At 39.3% G+C, this 17,548-nt stretch overlaps 1 protein-coding gene across 1 annotated transcript in view; it reads left to right on the top strand.

The window, feature by feature from the left end:
• The window catches only part of KCNQ5 (potassium voltage-gated channel subfamily Q member 5), a 279,875-nt gene that overhangs the window by 245,965 nt on the left and 16,362 nt on the right, over nucleotides 1-17,548 (top strand). Inside the window, exon 10 of the mRNA XM_050316089.1 lies at nucleotides 6,233-6,453. Within this exon, the coding sequence (XP_050172046.1) occupies nucleotides 6,233-6,453 (221 nt within the window). The remainder of the gene's footprint in view (nucleotides 1-6,232; nucleotides 6,454-17,548) is intronic.

The raw sequence follows: 17,548 nt of genomic DNA, 5'->3' as shown, positions 1-17,548 counted from the left end.
AAACTGACTTATATTTACAGAAATTAATTCTTGCATTTTTTCATGTATAGACCTACAGTCTTTTATGAGGTAACCAGTTGTTGCCGTGCATTTGAGTTGTCAGAGCTGTGCTTATGAGGCTGTAGCTTCACAGTGATTTTAATTAAAATATGTATGTTGTATTTCCCAAAATATTACACACAAATATTCTAATTAATGATTTGCCAAAGTATTGGTAGACAACCTCTCTGGTGCATCCACACTGTAAATGAGATATTTCTATAATCAGTTCTAGAGTTCTGCAAGTTGTTACAAAAGCCTATATGTTAAATTCTCAATATCTACGAATCCATACACTGAACACAAATATTTATTTCTGTTCAGTTATACAACACAGATGAAATTGTTTCTGTGTAGGAAACTAGATAAAGACTGATCAATCTTTTGACATCCTCAGAACATGAGGAGCCTTAGACTATGTGTAGGACATGCACTGAATGTCTGCAAAGGATGAATGTCACCCATCTAGTGTTGTAACCCATGAGCCTGAATATTAATTCCTTATTCAGACAGCTCTCTCTGATGCAATAAGGAGAAGTTTTTCCAGTATAGGAGCTTGGGTCGAAAACTCACCCCTGTTCTGTGGGAAACAAATGATACTCTGGAATTCTCTCCACCTCCTATACCATATCTGTTTCTAAAAGTAGATTTAATATAAACACTCTGCATGTACCATATAAAAAAGAAAACTGCCAATGATGCATAATCTAACTTGAGGTGGAAAGCCTAACCCCTTACCTAGCACTGGAATGCTTTGTAACATGGTCCTCTATCTCCCCTCACTCCTAGTGAGCTTTGTAGTAATAAACAGAAGCTCTTCAGGATGTACACCCCTCGGAAACATAGGTATTCAGCATCCTGCCTATTCATATGATGTTTGAGAATGCCAGCTAACATCAGATGCATGATTCATTTATTTGCCCTCCTTAGCACTTTAAAGTTCCTTACTTCTCCAAACAATGTTTCTTAATTTATTTCTTTTTAAGTGCTTGTAAATCCCTTGTTGCTCGTTGCCTGCAATGCCATTAACACAATGGCAATGATACGAGTTCTTTGAAACTCATCCAGTCAGACAATTGCATTGCACAGCACGCTGTGGTTTCACCAAGCCCTGTTCCTCTTCTCTGCCTGAGACTTCGACTTCTGGAATGCATTACATTGCAGAGATCTAAAAGTGGGGTTGAATATTTGCATAAAGATATTTCCCCAAGTCCAAGATGACTTTTATGACCATGGCAGTTGAGTTCTCTATCAAATAATTAGTGGGGAATATTAAGCTATAACATGTGAGGCAATTACAAGAATCAAAATATGGAATTGTTGTTGAGAAGAATCCCCTTGGACACAGCCTGAGGTAGTTGTGCCTGCATCCTATTCTGGAAGGTAGAGGAATGCATGTGAAATCAACCATTTGCTTCAGCTGAATTCTGTGGAAATTGTGTCTCTTACCAAAAATGATAATTCCTAGATGAATGGATCTTATGGGAAGAAACCCATGATTTATATCTCAAGCTGATTGCATTTTTTCTTATTTTTTAAAAATAATGTAAAAGACAATGGAAGTGCAAACACATAAAAAATGAAGATAAAAATAATTTCTCTTCCTTTGGAAACTGTTCTGAAAAAGGAAAAAAAGCGCATAAAACTCCATACCATTTAATTTTTTCTGTTTGACAATCGAACTATAAGATATTGTGACCCAAAATTCTTGTTATTACTCATTGAAGGTATGAGATATAACACTACATTTCTTGAGTTCATGGTCCTAGCACGAGACTGGTGGTGAAGTCTTGAACATTTGAACTTCAGGTCTCACTGTACTTTCTATTGCATTTGCATTTGTTCAGCTTAGCCTAATTTCAGTCAGGCTTGGTAAAAATCAACACCTGTATTTATTGGATGCTGAAAATTTCCCTGTACATCTGTCTGCTGTTGTTTTACGTTGGTGATAACTTCTGGCAGTTTTAGCTTCTGTCTTGAGACTCAAAGCATTCTCCCTCACCCTCAGGTTCTCCATTCATTTCAATTTCTTCCTATTTCTGCTACCACCAGCTGTCTCAGTATGAAAAGCTGAAAAATAAGTTGTAAATTGTGTCTAGTAGCCATCAGTAGTGATGCAGGTCTGAGGCTGAAGGAAAGCAGAAGTTAAACTTGACCAGAAATGCAGGAAGATGGTCAGGGAAATGGGAGAGTGGGACTGGGAGGGAAAGAGATGCTCAATTAACAAAAAGAAGTACAGTAAGATGGTCTGTGGAAGATAGAGTAAGCAGAAGTTTGTAGGCATTTGTTATTTAAAAGAAAATCTTACACAGTCTAATCATTTGGAACAGCGGAGTTCGTTCCTCCTGCAGTGAAGCTACAGTGACCTCTAGTGTCCCTAAACACCTATTCGCTCGTAAATCAAAGGTGGAAAAGGCAGAATTTAAAAAAGAAGAAATAACAATTAGGAAGTCGTTTGCTTTCACAGGGAAGTGAATGGCTCAGGCGGACAACAGAAGGAATGAGTAGTAAAACCCTACAATTGACCTTCCAGAAGGCAAACAAATAGAGAAAAGTAGTTTGCTTTCTTTCCCACATCTGCCAGTTGTAATTGATCTCCACTAAAAGATGCTTCAAAGCTCCAGTGTTATCAATATGAATGCATTCTACTACTTGCAACCTGCAAGAATAGAGGAGTGATAGGTCCACAGACGTTACCATTGCCAGGGAAGACTGGAGACAACTGTGGATCTCTCAGATCATGGTCACTTATGTTTGATTTGGGAACTTGTGTAATTTCATTTTCCTGGTTCTTTCTCGTAATTTTTGCCTTTTGGACAAACATTCAACTTGAAATCTGGGACAGCTTATGGGGATATGGGAATTTCCAATGCCCATTAACAGGTTTTACATTAATTCAAGGGATTTCCTTTGGATACCATGTAACAAGAAAAGGTGAGAGACAAAAATTATAATAGGCTAGGTCCTGAAAAGAAGAGGTGAAGGATTTTTAGCATGTACTGGACAGCATTAAATCAGAATAAAGGGCCCTAAAGACTTCAGTGGCTACTGATTCAAATACAGAATGTTCAAAGATGCTTGAAAAGGCGTAAGGTTATCTCTACTCTGTATCTCTAACGCCATCTTTACCACCATTGCATCCAGAGCCAGGAACTAGGTTATAGCCCATAAGGAAAGGGACTTTCACTCCGGGGAAAAGCCTGGTCAGGATCCCTCCAAAATGCTCTGATACAGTTACTCCTTCATGATCTGTTATTTATCATATATAGAAAAGCCCCATGGCAGAGCAGTCCTGAGGACAGCAGCTTTCTTCTCCCAGGCATGAATTCCCTACTGCTACTGGTCATACAACTTATGCCTGTGCTGAGTTAGGATCCAGTGACTTCAGGAACATTTCCCACCAGTCTCGAAATAGGAACAGGGATCAAAGAAGCGAAGAACTGCTATAACCAGCCTCTTTGGAGGTGCACCTCAAGATGCAAAACAGAGTTTCCAAACCATGCTTCCTTCAGGGGTTGCGTTTCTCTTCAGGACACAGCATCCTCCACATGGACCCTTGGCATGCCAGTACACTGCCATTGCTACAAAGCAGATTTCATTTTATTTATATGTATGAGCTCTGCATTTTAAATTAATATTTTCATTCTCAGTGTTGCACTTTTGAAAAATGTCTATAGCACAGATTAAGTGTCTGCTGTTCCTTTCCATTGGCTCATTGCTTTGATTTGGAGAACTAAAGATATGCAGGTTAAGTAGCCATTGTGTATCATTGAGCTTTTTATAAATGAAATAACCATGTCTACCAATCATTTAAAGGCAGACATTGCTTTCATTAGTAGAAATTAATCGACAGAACAACATGTGTGCTTTTTTTAAAAATTTTGGGTTTAAATTTTCATTTTTATTTTGGGGTTACTGGGATTATAAAAAATATGGTCTACACTGATAGTTTTTATGGTCATTTTATCAATTTTCAATTCTATTAGCAAAACAAGAAAAGGGCTGTCTAAGATTTGTCGAAAAAAAAGTATAATTTTATTTTATCCTTCAGTAACAAGTACAATTTGAGCTATTAAAAAAAAGAAAAAGAAAAAAAAAGCATAAGGGAATACATGTAAGAATAATATCTGTAATAAAAGTCCATTTTTATTCTCTTGCTCACACTGTATAATATGGCAATGCAATAATGTGGTTAATAAATATTTTACAGCTTATATTTTCATTATTGTACAATGCAAAAGATTCCTGAGCTGAAATGTAATTTAGTCTTCAAATGTAATTTGTATTGAAAATTAAATTTTATAACTCACTTTTCTTTGAAATAGTAGATTTTGTGGGTCTTTTGTATTGCATATACCACAGCACACAGTACTGCAGACCTAGGTAGCAATTTGTAATGGAAATAGATAATATTTTCAGCACCACGATGTGTTTATTTCAACAATTGCTTACTTTGGCAAGGGAAGCAAAGGATTATATTCAGAAATTATAGTAAAGGTATTCTTTTAAGTAATCCAACATGCTATATAGAAATACATTTATCTAATAATCTTTTTATTAATGTGCTCATTTTTTATCATTCTTGAAAATTATCTCATAATAAGTTTTCAGCATGTGTTTTACCTGTGACAAACTGCATCCTTTCTGCTCTCAGTGATGTTTGTATTCAGATTGAAATGCTAATGTCTGCTATGCATGGACAAAGGTATCTGTTTATCTCAATATTTCACAGCCACAGAAGCCTATAACTACTTTTCATTTCATATAAGCATATATTAACACTATATTTTCAGAGTGCAGTAGGTTGAACACCTAAGAACCACATAATCCATGTTAGCATTAGTAAATTAGCTGCAGAATTCACTTCCATTGAAAACATCTTATGGGCATGCTGGAGTTAAATGCAAAGGCTTTGAGAATACTAGAAAGTGCCTTAACTTCAAGAACAACAATAATTTGCAAGTAGACAGTCTTTGCTCTAGTATTTTAAAAGCCCCCACAAAGCCTACACAGAGCAGCAGGACTGCAAGACCCAGTAACATCATACCATGAACAGCTCCTTCATTGGCACCATCATCTCTCTCCTTGCAAGAACAGGACCACTGATCAAGATGACCATTCTTTTGCTCAACCAATTGAACTTAACCCTGCAGATAAAACAAGGTTTCCAGACCTCAGTATCAGACTCCCTTTCTGTTTCCCCTTTACATCTTCTGCTGCAGGAAGCAACAAACAAAGGCAAAAATGTAAAATGATGAAAAAGCATAGGCAAATAGTTCATCAGATATGTTTAAACACAAACAAAGGTAATTTAAGCACTGGGAAATAGAAAATCTACATTTAGCTGGCTGGAGGGGAGGGTTATAAGCATGGCAGGGGAAAAGAACAGCTTACAATTGGCCAACCGTAAGACCACAGGGTCACCAGTGGTCCAGGAAACACACTCATGAGCTTGGCTGGGCTCTTGTACCTGTCCTAAAGCACCTGTGCAATACCACTTGCATGTAGACAGCTCTCAGCTTAATCTCCAGCAATGACTTTAGGGAGCACACAGCGTATCATTACATTTCCATTAATAGGTCATCATGATGTTTTTTGAATGTTTTGTTAATTTTGTTTTTGCCTTGACCAAGTGAGTGGTGTAACAAGGAATTCTGGATATGAGTGAACACTAATCATGCATATGAAATGTTGGAGGTGCCAAATCCCAACCAACCATGAATACACTAACAGTATTTTTGCCTGCTTAAAAAAAAAACCAAACCAGACAATACTACATGGCATGCCATAAAAATAGAATACATTTCAGTTTTGTTTATCTGAAGACATGGCCAGAAATGCACTGAGCGTAAGTGCATAAGATGGACACAAACCCATTTAAAATTCAAGGAATAGGGAAAAAAATTGTAGAGATTAATAAATAATAATTGGGTGAAATTTGGGGTTTTTTTGTTAATTTAATTTCATTTACAAGGTTATTCTGTACTCTATGATAGACTGCTAATGATAATGCTTCTATCAAAAAACAATTACGTCAAATCAGTTTCATTCACAAATTAAATATATTCAATGAAAATAAAACTGTGTAACAAACAGATTCATACCAGTGAGAATTTTTAGAAATTATCATACACTGGAAAAAAGGAATGGAGTGAAGGAACTATGAAATAAAATATACTTCTCTCCCTCACAGTCAAAAGCTGAGTTTTAAGGAGCGGGTCCGGATGGCCAGCCCACGAGGTCAAAGTATAAAGAACAGGCAATCTTCAGTCGGAGATCGCCGCTCCCCAAGTGCTGACGTTGCCACCGAGGGCAGCCCAACCAAAGTCCAGAAGAGCTGGAGCTTCAATGACCGAACACGCTTCAGGCCCTCGCTGCGGCTGAAGAGCTCACAGCCCAAACCCGTGGTTGATGGTAGGAGCCTTTCACGCCTCATTTGCCATTGCACGCTGCCCCCAGCCTGCTCACACTCTTGCACGCTTGCACTGTGATTGTGAGATGTTTTAGGAAAGCAGAAAGAGTTGTTATTTGGAGGCAGAGACACAAGCCAGCTATAGTCTGCTTCAAAGAACACATCAGAGTGATTTTTTTTAATAAGAAGTGTCACTGGTGCATAAAGACGGATTGGTGGAGGCAGTAATCACTGTGAAAAGTTGCAGGTGAGCTAAATGTATCCAAGGGACTTGGATGCAGCAGCTCCTCTCTCATGGTCCTCTCTCCCACTGCTGGGCTAAGCTGCTGCCCAAACCTGCTGCCTCTCACAGGTCGTTCACTGCTGCACTGTCTGTACCTTTGCCAGCCAAGAGCACAGCTTGTGCAGAACTGATTCCCTCAGGCAGAGAAGCCCTGGTACCTCCACTGCAGGTGCAATCACCTGCCACCAAGAGATGTACTACTAGGTGCTTTAAGTTTGATCTGGCTTGATAAGGCAGGTGGTTTTAGCAAACAAAACCAGCATTATTGTGGATCCACACGTGAAGAAGTGGCTTTGTGAAAATGGCTCTTTGTGAAAACGGCTTGATGAACCCACAGCAGGCAGCCTAGCCTTTCTCTCAAGCTGCTCTCCATTTTTGGCTAAAATGGCCTCTGGCATTATATTAGCCAGTATTCAGGCAAGGATCTTCATCTGCCAAAGCTTGCCGAAACAAAGACAGTGACTGCCCTAACCAGAGAGCACCAAAGCAAATGAGAGCAGCCCCCTGACAAGCAGGAGCTGAGAGCACCGGGTGAATCTGACTCCTGTGTGGGATGGGTCCAGCAATGAAAGGTGCAGTCACACAGCTCTGGGGGTACCACTGCTCCCAGTGGATTTGGTTTTGGATTTCTCCATTCACATTTTTCCCAATATATGAATGTTTTGTTCTTTCTTGTGGTACCTCCCACATAAAAAATAAGGGAAACAAACTGGTTGGCTACCACAGAAGGCAGTGACTCTGACTGTGTGGGAAAGGTACAATACAGGTAATTTGATCCAAGTAAAGAAGTAACTTCAAACTCTGCAATGGCAATCATGGATGTTATATTCAATGACTGTGGTAAAACTAATTAGACAGAAGTGTGATTTTGATGTCTTCTTCCTTTTTAAGAGCACATTTATCACAGACATGTAGGTCGTAAAATACCCATTGAACTGCAATGCCCCATCCCTCAGATGAGGATGTCCTACACAACACAACTCTGCAGGAAAAACCTGGGTAAATAAACATTTCCTGGAGGGCAAATAAGACAAACCAGCAGTGTTTGCTGAGGTCACCATTCCAGTCTAGTCCTCCCCCATGGAGACCTCTCAGATGCATAAATTCAAAATTTGCCTGGGGTTCAGTGAGCTACCAGGCTGCTACCAGGCTGCTAACCAAGTTGCTCACCACTCTGCTCTCCATCCTGGGACACAGGTCCTGGCTCATGTCCCACAGCAGCTGCAGCACAGGAGCTGTGTGATGCTGGCCCAGGTTGCATGCTGATGTGAAGCTCAGACAAGGCCATGTGCTCCACAATGGGAAGTGAGAAATGCTCTAGGTAGCAGTGGTTGAAGGTACCCTGTCTAAATTTAGGCTTTTTATATAATCATTTACATAGCACAAGCATCTCCTCAGAACCGCACCAAAAATAATTTCATAGGTTAACCCCACATAACTCACACTGTGCCTGGAAGTGACCTACAACAGTAATTTGTTGAACACTGCCCCAGCCCTGCAGTCTGTACCTCACTCAAGCACCTGTTTCATTTTTCATCAGCCCATTTGTCATAGAAGCATTTCCTCAGCATGTGCCCTGTTTTGTCCTGTACGTATTGTCGTCAATAACAATGATTTGCACAAGAAAATCGTGCGCTCTCTGATTGTCTCCCTCTCCCGGAAAAGGTGGCATAAACAGCACCTTGGGTATATCTGTAGATAAAAGACAGTAACAACAACAGAGCACTCATTGCTGTCCGTAAACCCTTAAAGATCTTCCTGCTCCTCAGGGTGAGCACAACCTGTTTCCTGGTCAGTGATTTCCAGCTACCAGTCCACCCTTATGAACTGGGGCCAACAGATACACCAATTTCTCATTTGTGGCAGAAGGAACAGCTTCCATTGTCTCCAGTTTTTAGGCAAATGCCAAGTTTCCATTCTGGGACCTCATCCAACTACTTCTAGGACCACTATAATCAGAGAGGTGTCCAGTGTGCTCACTGCGGAGACACAGCTCCCTGCTGCCATACCCAGACCTTTGCAGCAAAAGTCAAGGACTGCCAACTTTGATTTCGTTTTTGGGTTTTTTGATTACCAATTTCATAGTTTGATATGTCTTCTATATTTGACAGCTCAATGAGAAGGATCTTGAGATGAGGTATTTAGTTTAGAACATCTTACATTTTTCACAGGATGAAGAAAAAAAGTATTTGCAGCATATCATTCTTATCTCTAGCTTGCCAGATCCTGCAGTTTCCTCCTTAAGGTATTCTCCAGCCAAATGATTAATTATTTTGGTGGGACAATCTTCAAGCCAAAACTAGAAGACACACCTTTCTGGGTGAAATTGTGGACACAAAATAATACCCTTGAACAGCTGGTCCTTCTGGTGATTCTTATATCTCTGTAATGTGTTTGGGGTAGAAGAAGTTACACTTACAATAGACCTTTTGTGCAGTGACAACATAGTATTGGGTACCCAGTTCAGTGTCAAAGCTTTATATCAGTGATCTAATGAAAAAACAATAGTCTTACTATTAACCTCTCCTTCCAAAAGAGAAGGCAGAGGAGACAATTATATTTGCTTCATTTTTCACTGTATGGGATTTGGTGTTGTAAATGCACTTCCATTAGCACAGGCAGAAGAGGAACGATCTCTATCAAAGTGAGGTGCACTGAATTCTGTGTGAAAATAAAAGAAGCAAATATATAAGAAGAGGATTCAGAAAGGAAGGGAAATTGTTAGCATACAAAGATGATTTAAGGCAGATAGTCAACAGATTGTGACTTTGCAAGGCTGACTAAGCACTGGTAAGGACATGGCTGGAATCTCGGCCAAAACCATCAGAAAGAGACTGCTGGAGAAACTAAACACTAGCAATTAGAAACTGGCCTGTAAAGGGAGTTGTAGGGGTAGCTAAAAGGCTAACCTTGTTGAAAATGTAGAAGCCTTCGTCCTAGGCTACCCAGTGACACTCTAACACTCCCCCACTATATATTAATATCACAGAAGAAGAATTTCTTGGGCAGCGAGTAAAACACTTAAGCTGGCCACAGCTATCTCCCAAAAGGATTTTGGCAAGACAGCCTTAGAACAGTATGACCAAAACTGTTGCACAAATGGCTTTATTCATGGGTAGTAACAGTCCTCTGAAACTGCCTATAAACCATTTACTGCTGTTGCCAAAGTGGGTCTGACAATGGCAGCAATTATTTCAGCTATATATGTGCATTTGCAAATGGAATCCAAACCTGAGAGAGCTTTAATGTCTTGAGAGGTCTTTGTTGGCATGGCTGCAGATGTTTTCTAGGGTATTTAACAGCACAGGGGAGTGAAACTGAAAATCAAGACTTACATAATCTGATTTTAAATATGTGTGCAGTCTCTGGTGACATGGTTCACAACTGCCAGAACTCTTGTTGAAGAGGGGACTCTGCACAAATTAATGAAGGTGCCAAGATGCTGTATTTCTAATCCCTGTTATCAATCTAAAAGGGGATCATCAGGAACAAGCAAATCAGAGGGGAATTTTCACCAATCAAGAATGTTAAACAGTGAAGCTTTACAACATGCACACCTAAAAGGATACATGAATTGTATAGAGTCATGGAAGAGCCTTCCCCAAAAGAATGCTACATCACATAGTCAAAAATGCTGCCTGACCTTGGACCCACATGCAGCTACTCCTGTACCTGTACCTGTATGCAAAGTGAGCCAGGAGCCACCTCTGACCCCAAGACCTCCTCATGCAATATGGCTTGTGCCTCTGCTAAACAAAAACAGGGAAACTGCAGCCAAACTGCCCGTAAGGAATGGTCCCCAAAACATGAGAATACCCACTGGCAGGTACCAACCCCATAACAGAGTCTGTGCCAGTGATAACATAGTACAGGTGGTCTCATACCATTGCTTAAGGCACTGTACCTGTGCCTTATTATATGTTGTGTAGATCCATCCACAGAGACTCATCTCACAAAATCTCTTCTTTGCAGACAATGGTGTTCCTGCCCTGCATTGGTTTTTTTTCTGCTTGCCTTGTTTTCTGGGGAACAGAACCTTTTCTGCTTAAATCATGCTCCAGTGTTGTACCACCACAGTAGAATTAATGAACAATATTATGTTGTGGATGCAGTTTTCCATGAGGGACAAAAGTACTATATTATATTTGCGTTCTACCATCCCATGCTTCTAAGCCTCTGCATGAGTTATTTTGCCTTTACTGTAACCTAGAGACATTGTGTGGCTTTTTGAATAAAACATCAAAAGTGTTCAGCACTGGAGATATTACAAACATATTTCATTTGATTAATTTAAAAAAAAACTCTCCAAGGAAATATTTGATTTCTTGCACCATCCCTGAACATTTTATGCTCAGATGACCTCTAGCCTTTCATTCCCTACAGAGTACTTGCACAAAACCCTCAGGGTACAGTATATTATAAAGAGTCATGGAAAGAATGCAATCGTGCATTTCAGCCCCCGTGTCCTCAGTTACTACCATGTAATCTATGTATTGCAAAAATGACAAGTTTTCCTTTCAGTAGCATAAACATCTTGACCTTGGATAAGGTTCACTTGATGTGGCAAAAGTCCTTAGTTTGATTGCTTCTACATCTCAGCTTAAATTTGCTGATTCAAAATGAAGCTTCATGATATCAAAATAAAGCTTGAATGAAATTTTATTAGCAATATATAAATTTGTGCTAATCAATCGATTAATTTTCTTGTGATAGCTTAACTGAATGATAGAGCTCTCATTTATTACCACTGTCAATGTAATTAACTTGGAAGATCTGGCATTCTGATCTAAGGTCCAAGTCATGTCTTCATTTTGTGTAAATAGGTACAGGTCATTGGTTTTGAGGCTTTATATTAGTTCATTCCAACCAAAGTCCTGGCCATATGAGTCCATAATTTAGTCACTTCCTTTATGACAGCTCTTGAGGAACTTGCTGTGCACCATTTCTCACCGGACCAAGTGCTTACTCAGTGGTCACATGTGAATGATTATTAAGCTCACCTCCGTGAAGGACAGCAGCAGACCACCTCACCAGAAGTATGATTTGCATGGGTTTTGGATAACCTCATCTGCAGTGAAGACTATACAAATGAGATAAGAAGTAATTTTGAGAGGACACTCATACGACTTCCCAACCACCATGTAACCCACGTGGACCGAATCTGAGACATTTGAGAAATGTTTCATTTTTATGATGTGTTACTGGGGAAATCCTTCATGGCTTTTTAAAATACAGGACTCTCCTGTAGATACCTGAATCTAAAGCTGCCATTCTCTTTTCTGCCTTTGCCCCCATCTATGACCTCTCTCAACCACAGGACCTAGAAATCATCCAGGATGCAGGACCTCTGAGGACCTTTCAGAATATCAGACATATATCAACTGATGTGTACTACAAGGTCTTGCAGGAACACAGTCAATTAGGTGTGACATTTAGTTCATTAGTCCCCAGTTCCAGATATTATCATATATATGTGCAATTTATTTTACAGTTTTAACTTCTTGTATGTAATGTATATAAAATAGGAGAGATGTGTATCTAAAAATATACTAAAATCATGCGTTTAGTGGCACCTAACCTTTTTCTTTCCCACTCTTCTCATGTGACCATCTAAACTTGCTGGCTAATTTGCCACTATTTATAATAAGATCAGCCTTTTTAACTGCACAATTATTGTGCATATAATGAATTGTTTTTAGAAGGTCTCCTGGTCCAGCATATCATCATTCAAAATTAAAAGGATTCCTTTTTAATTAAGTAGCGGGAGCTGTTCCATGAAATATTGCCAGTGCAGAAATTTTTGAGAAGCTAAATAATAACTAAAGATAATTGAGAGTTATTTGAAGGGAATGCTAGAATTTTAGATATTTGGAACTTGCCCGCATTGTATGATAACATATATAAATTAGGTTTCTGACCTTAAAAAATTGCACTTACAGAGAAAGAAGACTATATAATTACACCCAGAAAATATAAAAAAACTTCCCAACAATCCTATCTTCCCTTTTGACAGAATCAGAGGTTTTTTCAGAAATGCTTCCACATATAAAATGTTGTTAGGGATATTCTTTATGATATTCTGCCTCATATAGCATTGCAGTTACCAAATTCAAGTTCTGATGCCCCATTCTCATCCCCATGTGGATAGCTTTGGCTATTTCAAGAGAAGACAAGGAACAGGCTATGCATACAGCACTACTGCACTCCCCATTGGTACTGCCTGCACAGCAGAGGCTCAGGTCAGGCAGAAGGGAAAGGGAACTCCTACAAGCTTGTGCAGGAATGCTCCTCCTTACAGGAGGCACCAGTTTCCTTCCTTTCCCAAGAAATTTCTTGCCAGCATGGAAATGGCAACTATTTCATAAAAGACCCCTGTAAATAATGTTTTCAAATTTTGTCATCCTTATTCCCTCTTTCCAAATTTTTCCACCTGGGCACTGTTGTGTACTACTAGGGATTTGGGTGTCATTTTCTAAGCAAATATTAAGCATCTAATGTAAAGAGCATATCATGGAAGTACTTGTCCTGCCTTCTTCCCTCTTTCATGATTAGAAGAAAGCTTTTCCTTTTGTTTAGTTTGTGGTGTTTGTTTTTTTCCTTAAATCAAGGAAATAAATACCCATTTCACTCCCTTGGGCCCCTTTTTCTGGCCTCTGCTCTGGAAAGCATGTAAACATGGGCTGCTGCCTTTCCTGCTCTGGGGGAGCTTTGGGTGTTCTTATTAAGTATGTGATTAAGTTCCATCGCAATTAGTGTTGCTTTTTGCAGTTGATTTTTCCTATGGAACTTAGCAAGCAATCACAGTAAAAAAAATAAGGTGAACTATGTACTGAGAGTCAGGTTACTGATGTTTTAAAGCAAAGGCAAATTGAAAAGAAAATCAGTTCTAGTGGTAGTGAAGGGATTTTATATTCATGGTTCAACAAACAGGAAAATTAAGAGAGCTTCTGAAGAGGTGAGAAATTTCATGAAACATATTTAAACAAAGGCACTAAGCTGAGACACATTTCATTTTGATAAAGGAAAATTGCATGAATTATGAACATAAACCATGAAGGTGTTTCTACTTAGAATAATTTTTGAGGGGAAAAAAAGAGAGATTTTGTGAAACATTTGATGCCTTATAGCATTTGTAGTAACACTATAAAATATGTACAGTATATCTCCATATTTTAGAGGCCATAGGCTAAATCCTTAACTCACCACAGTAAATGCTCAGTGTGAAGAAAAGTACTTCAAAGGCAGGGTAAAACTGAGTGAAATACACCTACCTTGTAGACATCCTAGGCATTACATAGAGTAGCACAGCAGAGGCTCTATTTTCTTGCAAAGAGGTCTGAAAGAACAGAATAATGAGAGTATTAAGCTGCTAGCATTGCTTCTTGAACAAGAGGGGTCATCTGAGCTCAGTAACAGTGTAAAATTAAGGCAGTTTAGAGTCTAATGCTAAAGCAGCTGCCTGGGCACCCCTGCTGCAGCAGACCTTTGCATTGACACCTCCCATGGGGAAACCTGTTCTCCAAAAGCTTTGAATTTATGCCTAACTTTACTTACCCAGATGATAGATGCATTGAACTATCCACTTGTTTTCTTTCTGACTACTCATGCAGAAAATGAGTCTCAAGATGAGTGTGTCCCACTGGGGTGCCTTGCACTGCTGCCCTGCAGCCAGAGCAGCTCTGCACTTGAAGGAGGCTGATGAACAGGGTGGAGAACAGGCTGTGGAGCTGTATTATGAATTTTTTGGACATCAATTCCCAAGTCAAACTCTGGATTTTGAATGATAGTTAAAGACTATGGCTGGATCTACCTCAGAACCTGTGGAAATTAGGCCATCATCCATTTTTCGCCTTGGGTCATGCATTACAATGAAAATCAGACCTTTTTTTCCAAATCTTTGTGTTTTTAACCAAGTCAACACAACACTGTGTTGTAACATGAATAAATGGGAGTCATATGCAAGCTACCAACTTCAGACACCTATTTAGGTTTTGCCATATCTAGAAGGTGGGTTCTCAGCCTCAGCAGAATTATTTAGATCACCTACATGAAGAGCCCTAACTATGTTCAACTCAGTCAGAGTAAGATCCAAGTGATTCTGAAGGCTTCCAAAAAGCAAGGAAAAAGGTCTGTGTTGGAATCACCTTACTGGTCACTATGTCAGAAGTACTTCCATAGAACTATCTGTGGTGTCAGCACACACACTTACCAATGCTGGACTGTTGTTGCTGGCATATGGCTGTTCTCAGAAAACAGAGTATAAGATCTTTTTTATTCTGTTAAACAGGTAGATAATTACTTGAATATTACTGACAGTGAAAGCAAGGAGCTATGAGAGTGATCAGAGTAGTGTCACAGTTCTCCCAATGTGAAAGCATTTTATTAAACAACGGAAAACACTTCTAAGAAAGGACACGTGATGTGTACAGAGGTAATGATCCAAGCCTTATGCATAACTTTTGCACACAGCCATATGAAATGCAGCTACAAACTTCTAAATGTTTTGTTGGTGATGTATAATGTTTTGGAACAGTGTAATGTTTTTACCCATTCATTTGGGGTGATCATTAATGACTAGAGTTTGCATGAAGAATGAATAAATACTGTGACAAACAGGGAAAACATCAAGGCAATTTTACTACCTTGTGCATACCTCTTCTATATCTTGGTAATTGCTGCTTTTCTGTGTGATTAAATCAAAGACTGGTCTTCAGGAAGTAAGAGGAAGAAATTAAAAAAGCAGCAAAGACCAGACTGTAGCCCAAGGTAAATAATGTCAAAGATTGTAAGAAAATTGTGGATGCCTCATAAGTTGTGAAATAAACACTTTCTTTGTTTAAGATCAAAACACATACTGAATTGTAAATATGCTGGTATTAGAAAAGTGGAATTTTTTTTGGACTGTCAAACGGACTGACAGCCCTTCTTAGAGAAACTTGCAGGGGTTTGTCTAAATCTGTATTAAGAGACACTTTGGTCATCATTGAGACCATATTCATGATCTGCCCAAACAACAGACTGGAAAGCCCTGCTTAGCTAGTGGTAGAGGTTCCTCTAGAGAGAAAGAGGGACCAAGGCTAACTCTCAGAAGGCCTGGAAGAACAGCCAGGCTTATGTAGAGCAGCTGCTGTCCAAAGTTCCTTGTGGAACCCACATGGACCATGCACAACCACCCCAGTGGAGAGCAGGACACAGGGAAAAGGGGTATGGGGAAGGATGAAGAAGTAGATGTGTGCAGGGCTATACACGAGCTGGTAGCTGGGCACCTACCTGCCCTGTTAGTGCTTGGGGAGAGCTTTCCCTGGGAACAGACAGCAGCTTGGAGGATGTAGCTTAGCCCCATCTGGGAACTGGCAGGGATTTGAACAGCTGGAGCTACTAAAGCAGCCAAACTGACCCTAATTCAACCCAGACCTCAAGGATGAACTCGAGAGGGACAGAAGGGGTACAAGTACATCTCACCTCATAACTATGTGGTACACAACATGAGCTTCCAGTGGAAAAATTCATCAGAATGTGAACTTTGAGTTCAGTGGTGTTTTAAGCTGGAATTTTTTCTCCAAATTGCTACTATGCATTTCCCAAACTTTTTCCCAGGTCAACTCAGTGTTCTAAAGAAACATGAATGTTTCCCATAGGAATCAAACAAGATTTATAGCTTTTCACAACCTTTATTGACGTGTGGTATTGAGGTTCTGCCGTAATTAGGGAAATTTATATCAGTGGAATATTAAAAAGAAAAAAGGTGATTTATTAGGAGCAGCATCTGTTCTTAAAGCTGGCTTAAATTTATAACAATTTTCCAGCATCTATCTAAAAATTTTGCTGATTTTTGTATTCCCAAGGGAGCAATATGAAACACTGTAATTGCACCATACCGTTCTCAAAAGAGTTCTGCGAAGATATACCATGTTAAGGAAGCCTTTTTATTAATGACACTCTTCTTGGCAGTGAGACAACCATTCAGAAACATGTTTATTTTAAACTTTCAAGTTAGAGTCTCCTGTTTCACTGGGTTTACACGGTTACAGCTCTTGTGTTCTTAGCAGAATTTTTCCTAACTTATACTGACATAACAGAATAGATTCAAATCTTAGAGAGTCACTGGAAATATCGGTAGCATAAAAAGCTCTGGTTTTAATACGGCACTTATAATGAGCTGGGAGATTTCCACACTGGGAGAGGTAACTGGAGAGGCTGATCAGATGTGACACCTGGAAAGTTAGTGTTGTGGAATACTTAGCACATTCTGAGGGGGGAGTTTAGGTAGTGTGTATACCTATCAAACTAATTGCATAGTTTATTTTAGCTAGTCACATTTCTGGGCAGGGATCCACGTGTTTTTGAGGCAGGATAGGTGGAGAGATATATATTTTATCAATAAGATAAGCCAGTAGAAAAGCTTATGAAAGAGTGCATGGAAAAAGCACTCCTGGCATCATTGTAGGTATGACTTACAGTAATAGCATGGAAGGAGAGATTTCAAAGTTTTGTATGAAGATATTTTATTTTTACTATTACACTTTTACAATTTAAAAATTAAATTTTTATGGTTGCATTTTATTTTTTCATGTTTCTTTATTAAATTGATCTGCCAAAGGTGGAATCACCCGTTCTTCAAAGCTACAGATGTTCCTTATAAGTGTTCCAGTTCCCAAGAATAATGAACTACTCAGAGTCATTTAAGAAAAAAAAAATTAGTATGCCTGAACATTAGATCTGTGAAGAAAACAATGCAGCAACACCAGTTCATGAAAATGATGTACAATGCTGTTCATGCCAAGATAGCATTCCTATTAGATTTAGAAGGTACC

Source organism: Myiozetetes cayanensis, unplaced genomic scaffold, assembly GCF_022539395.1.
Source record: "Myiozetetes cayanensis isolate MyiCay16 unplaced genomic scaffold, myiCay2020 scf2-11, whole genome shotgun sequence".
In the NCBI taxonomy this organism is placed as follows: Eukaryota; Metazoa; Chordata; class Aves; order Passeriformes; family Tyrannidae; genus Myiozetetes; species Myiozetetes cayanensis.
Note: the sequence above shows the minus strand (reverse complement) of the source record. Positions and strands in the feature narration are given on the sequence as shown.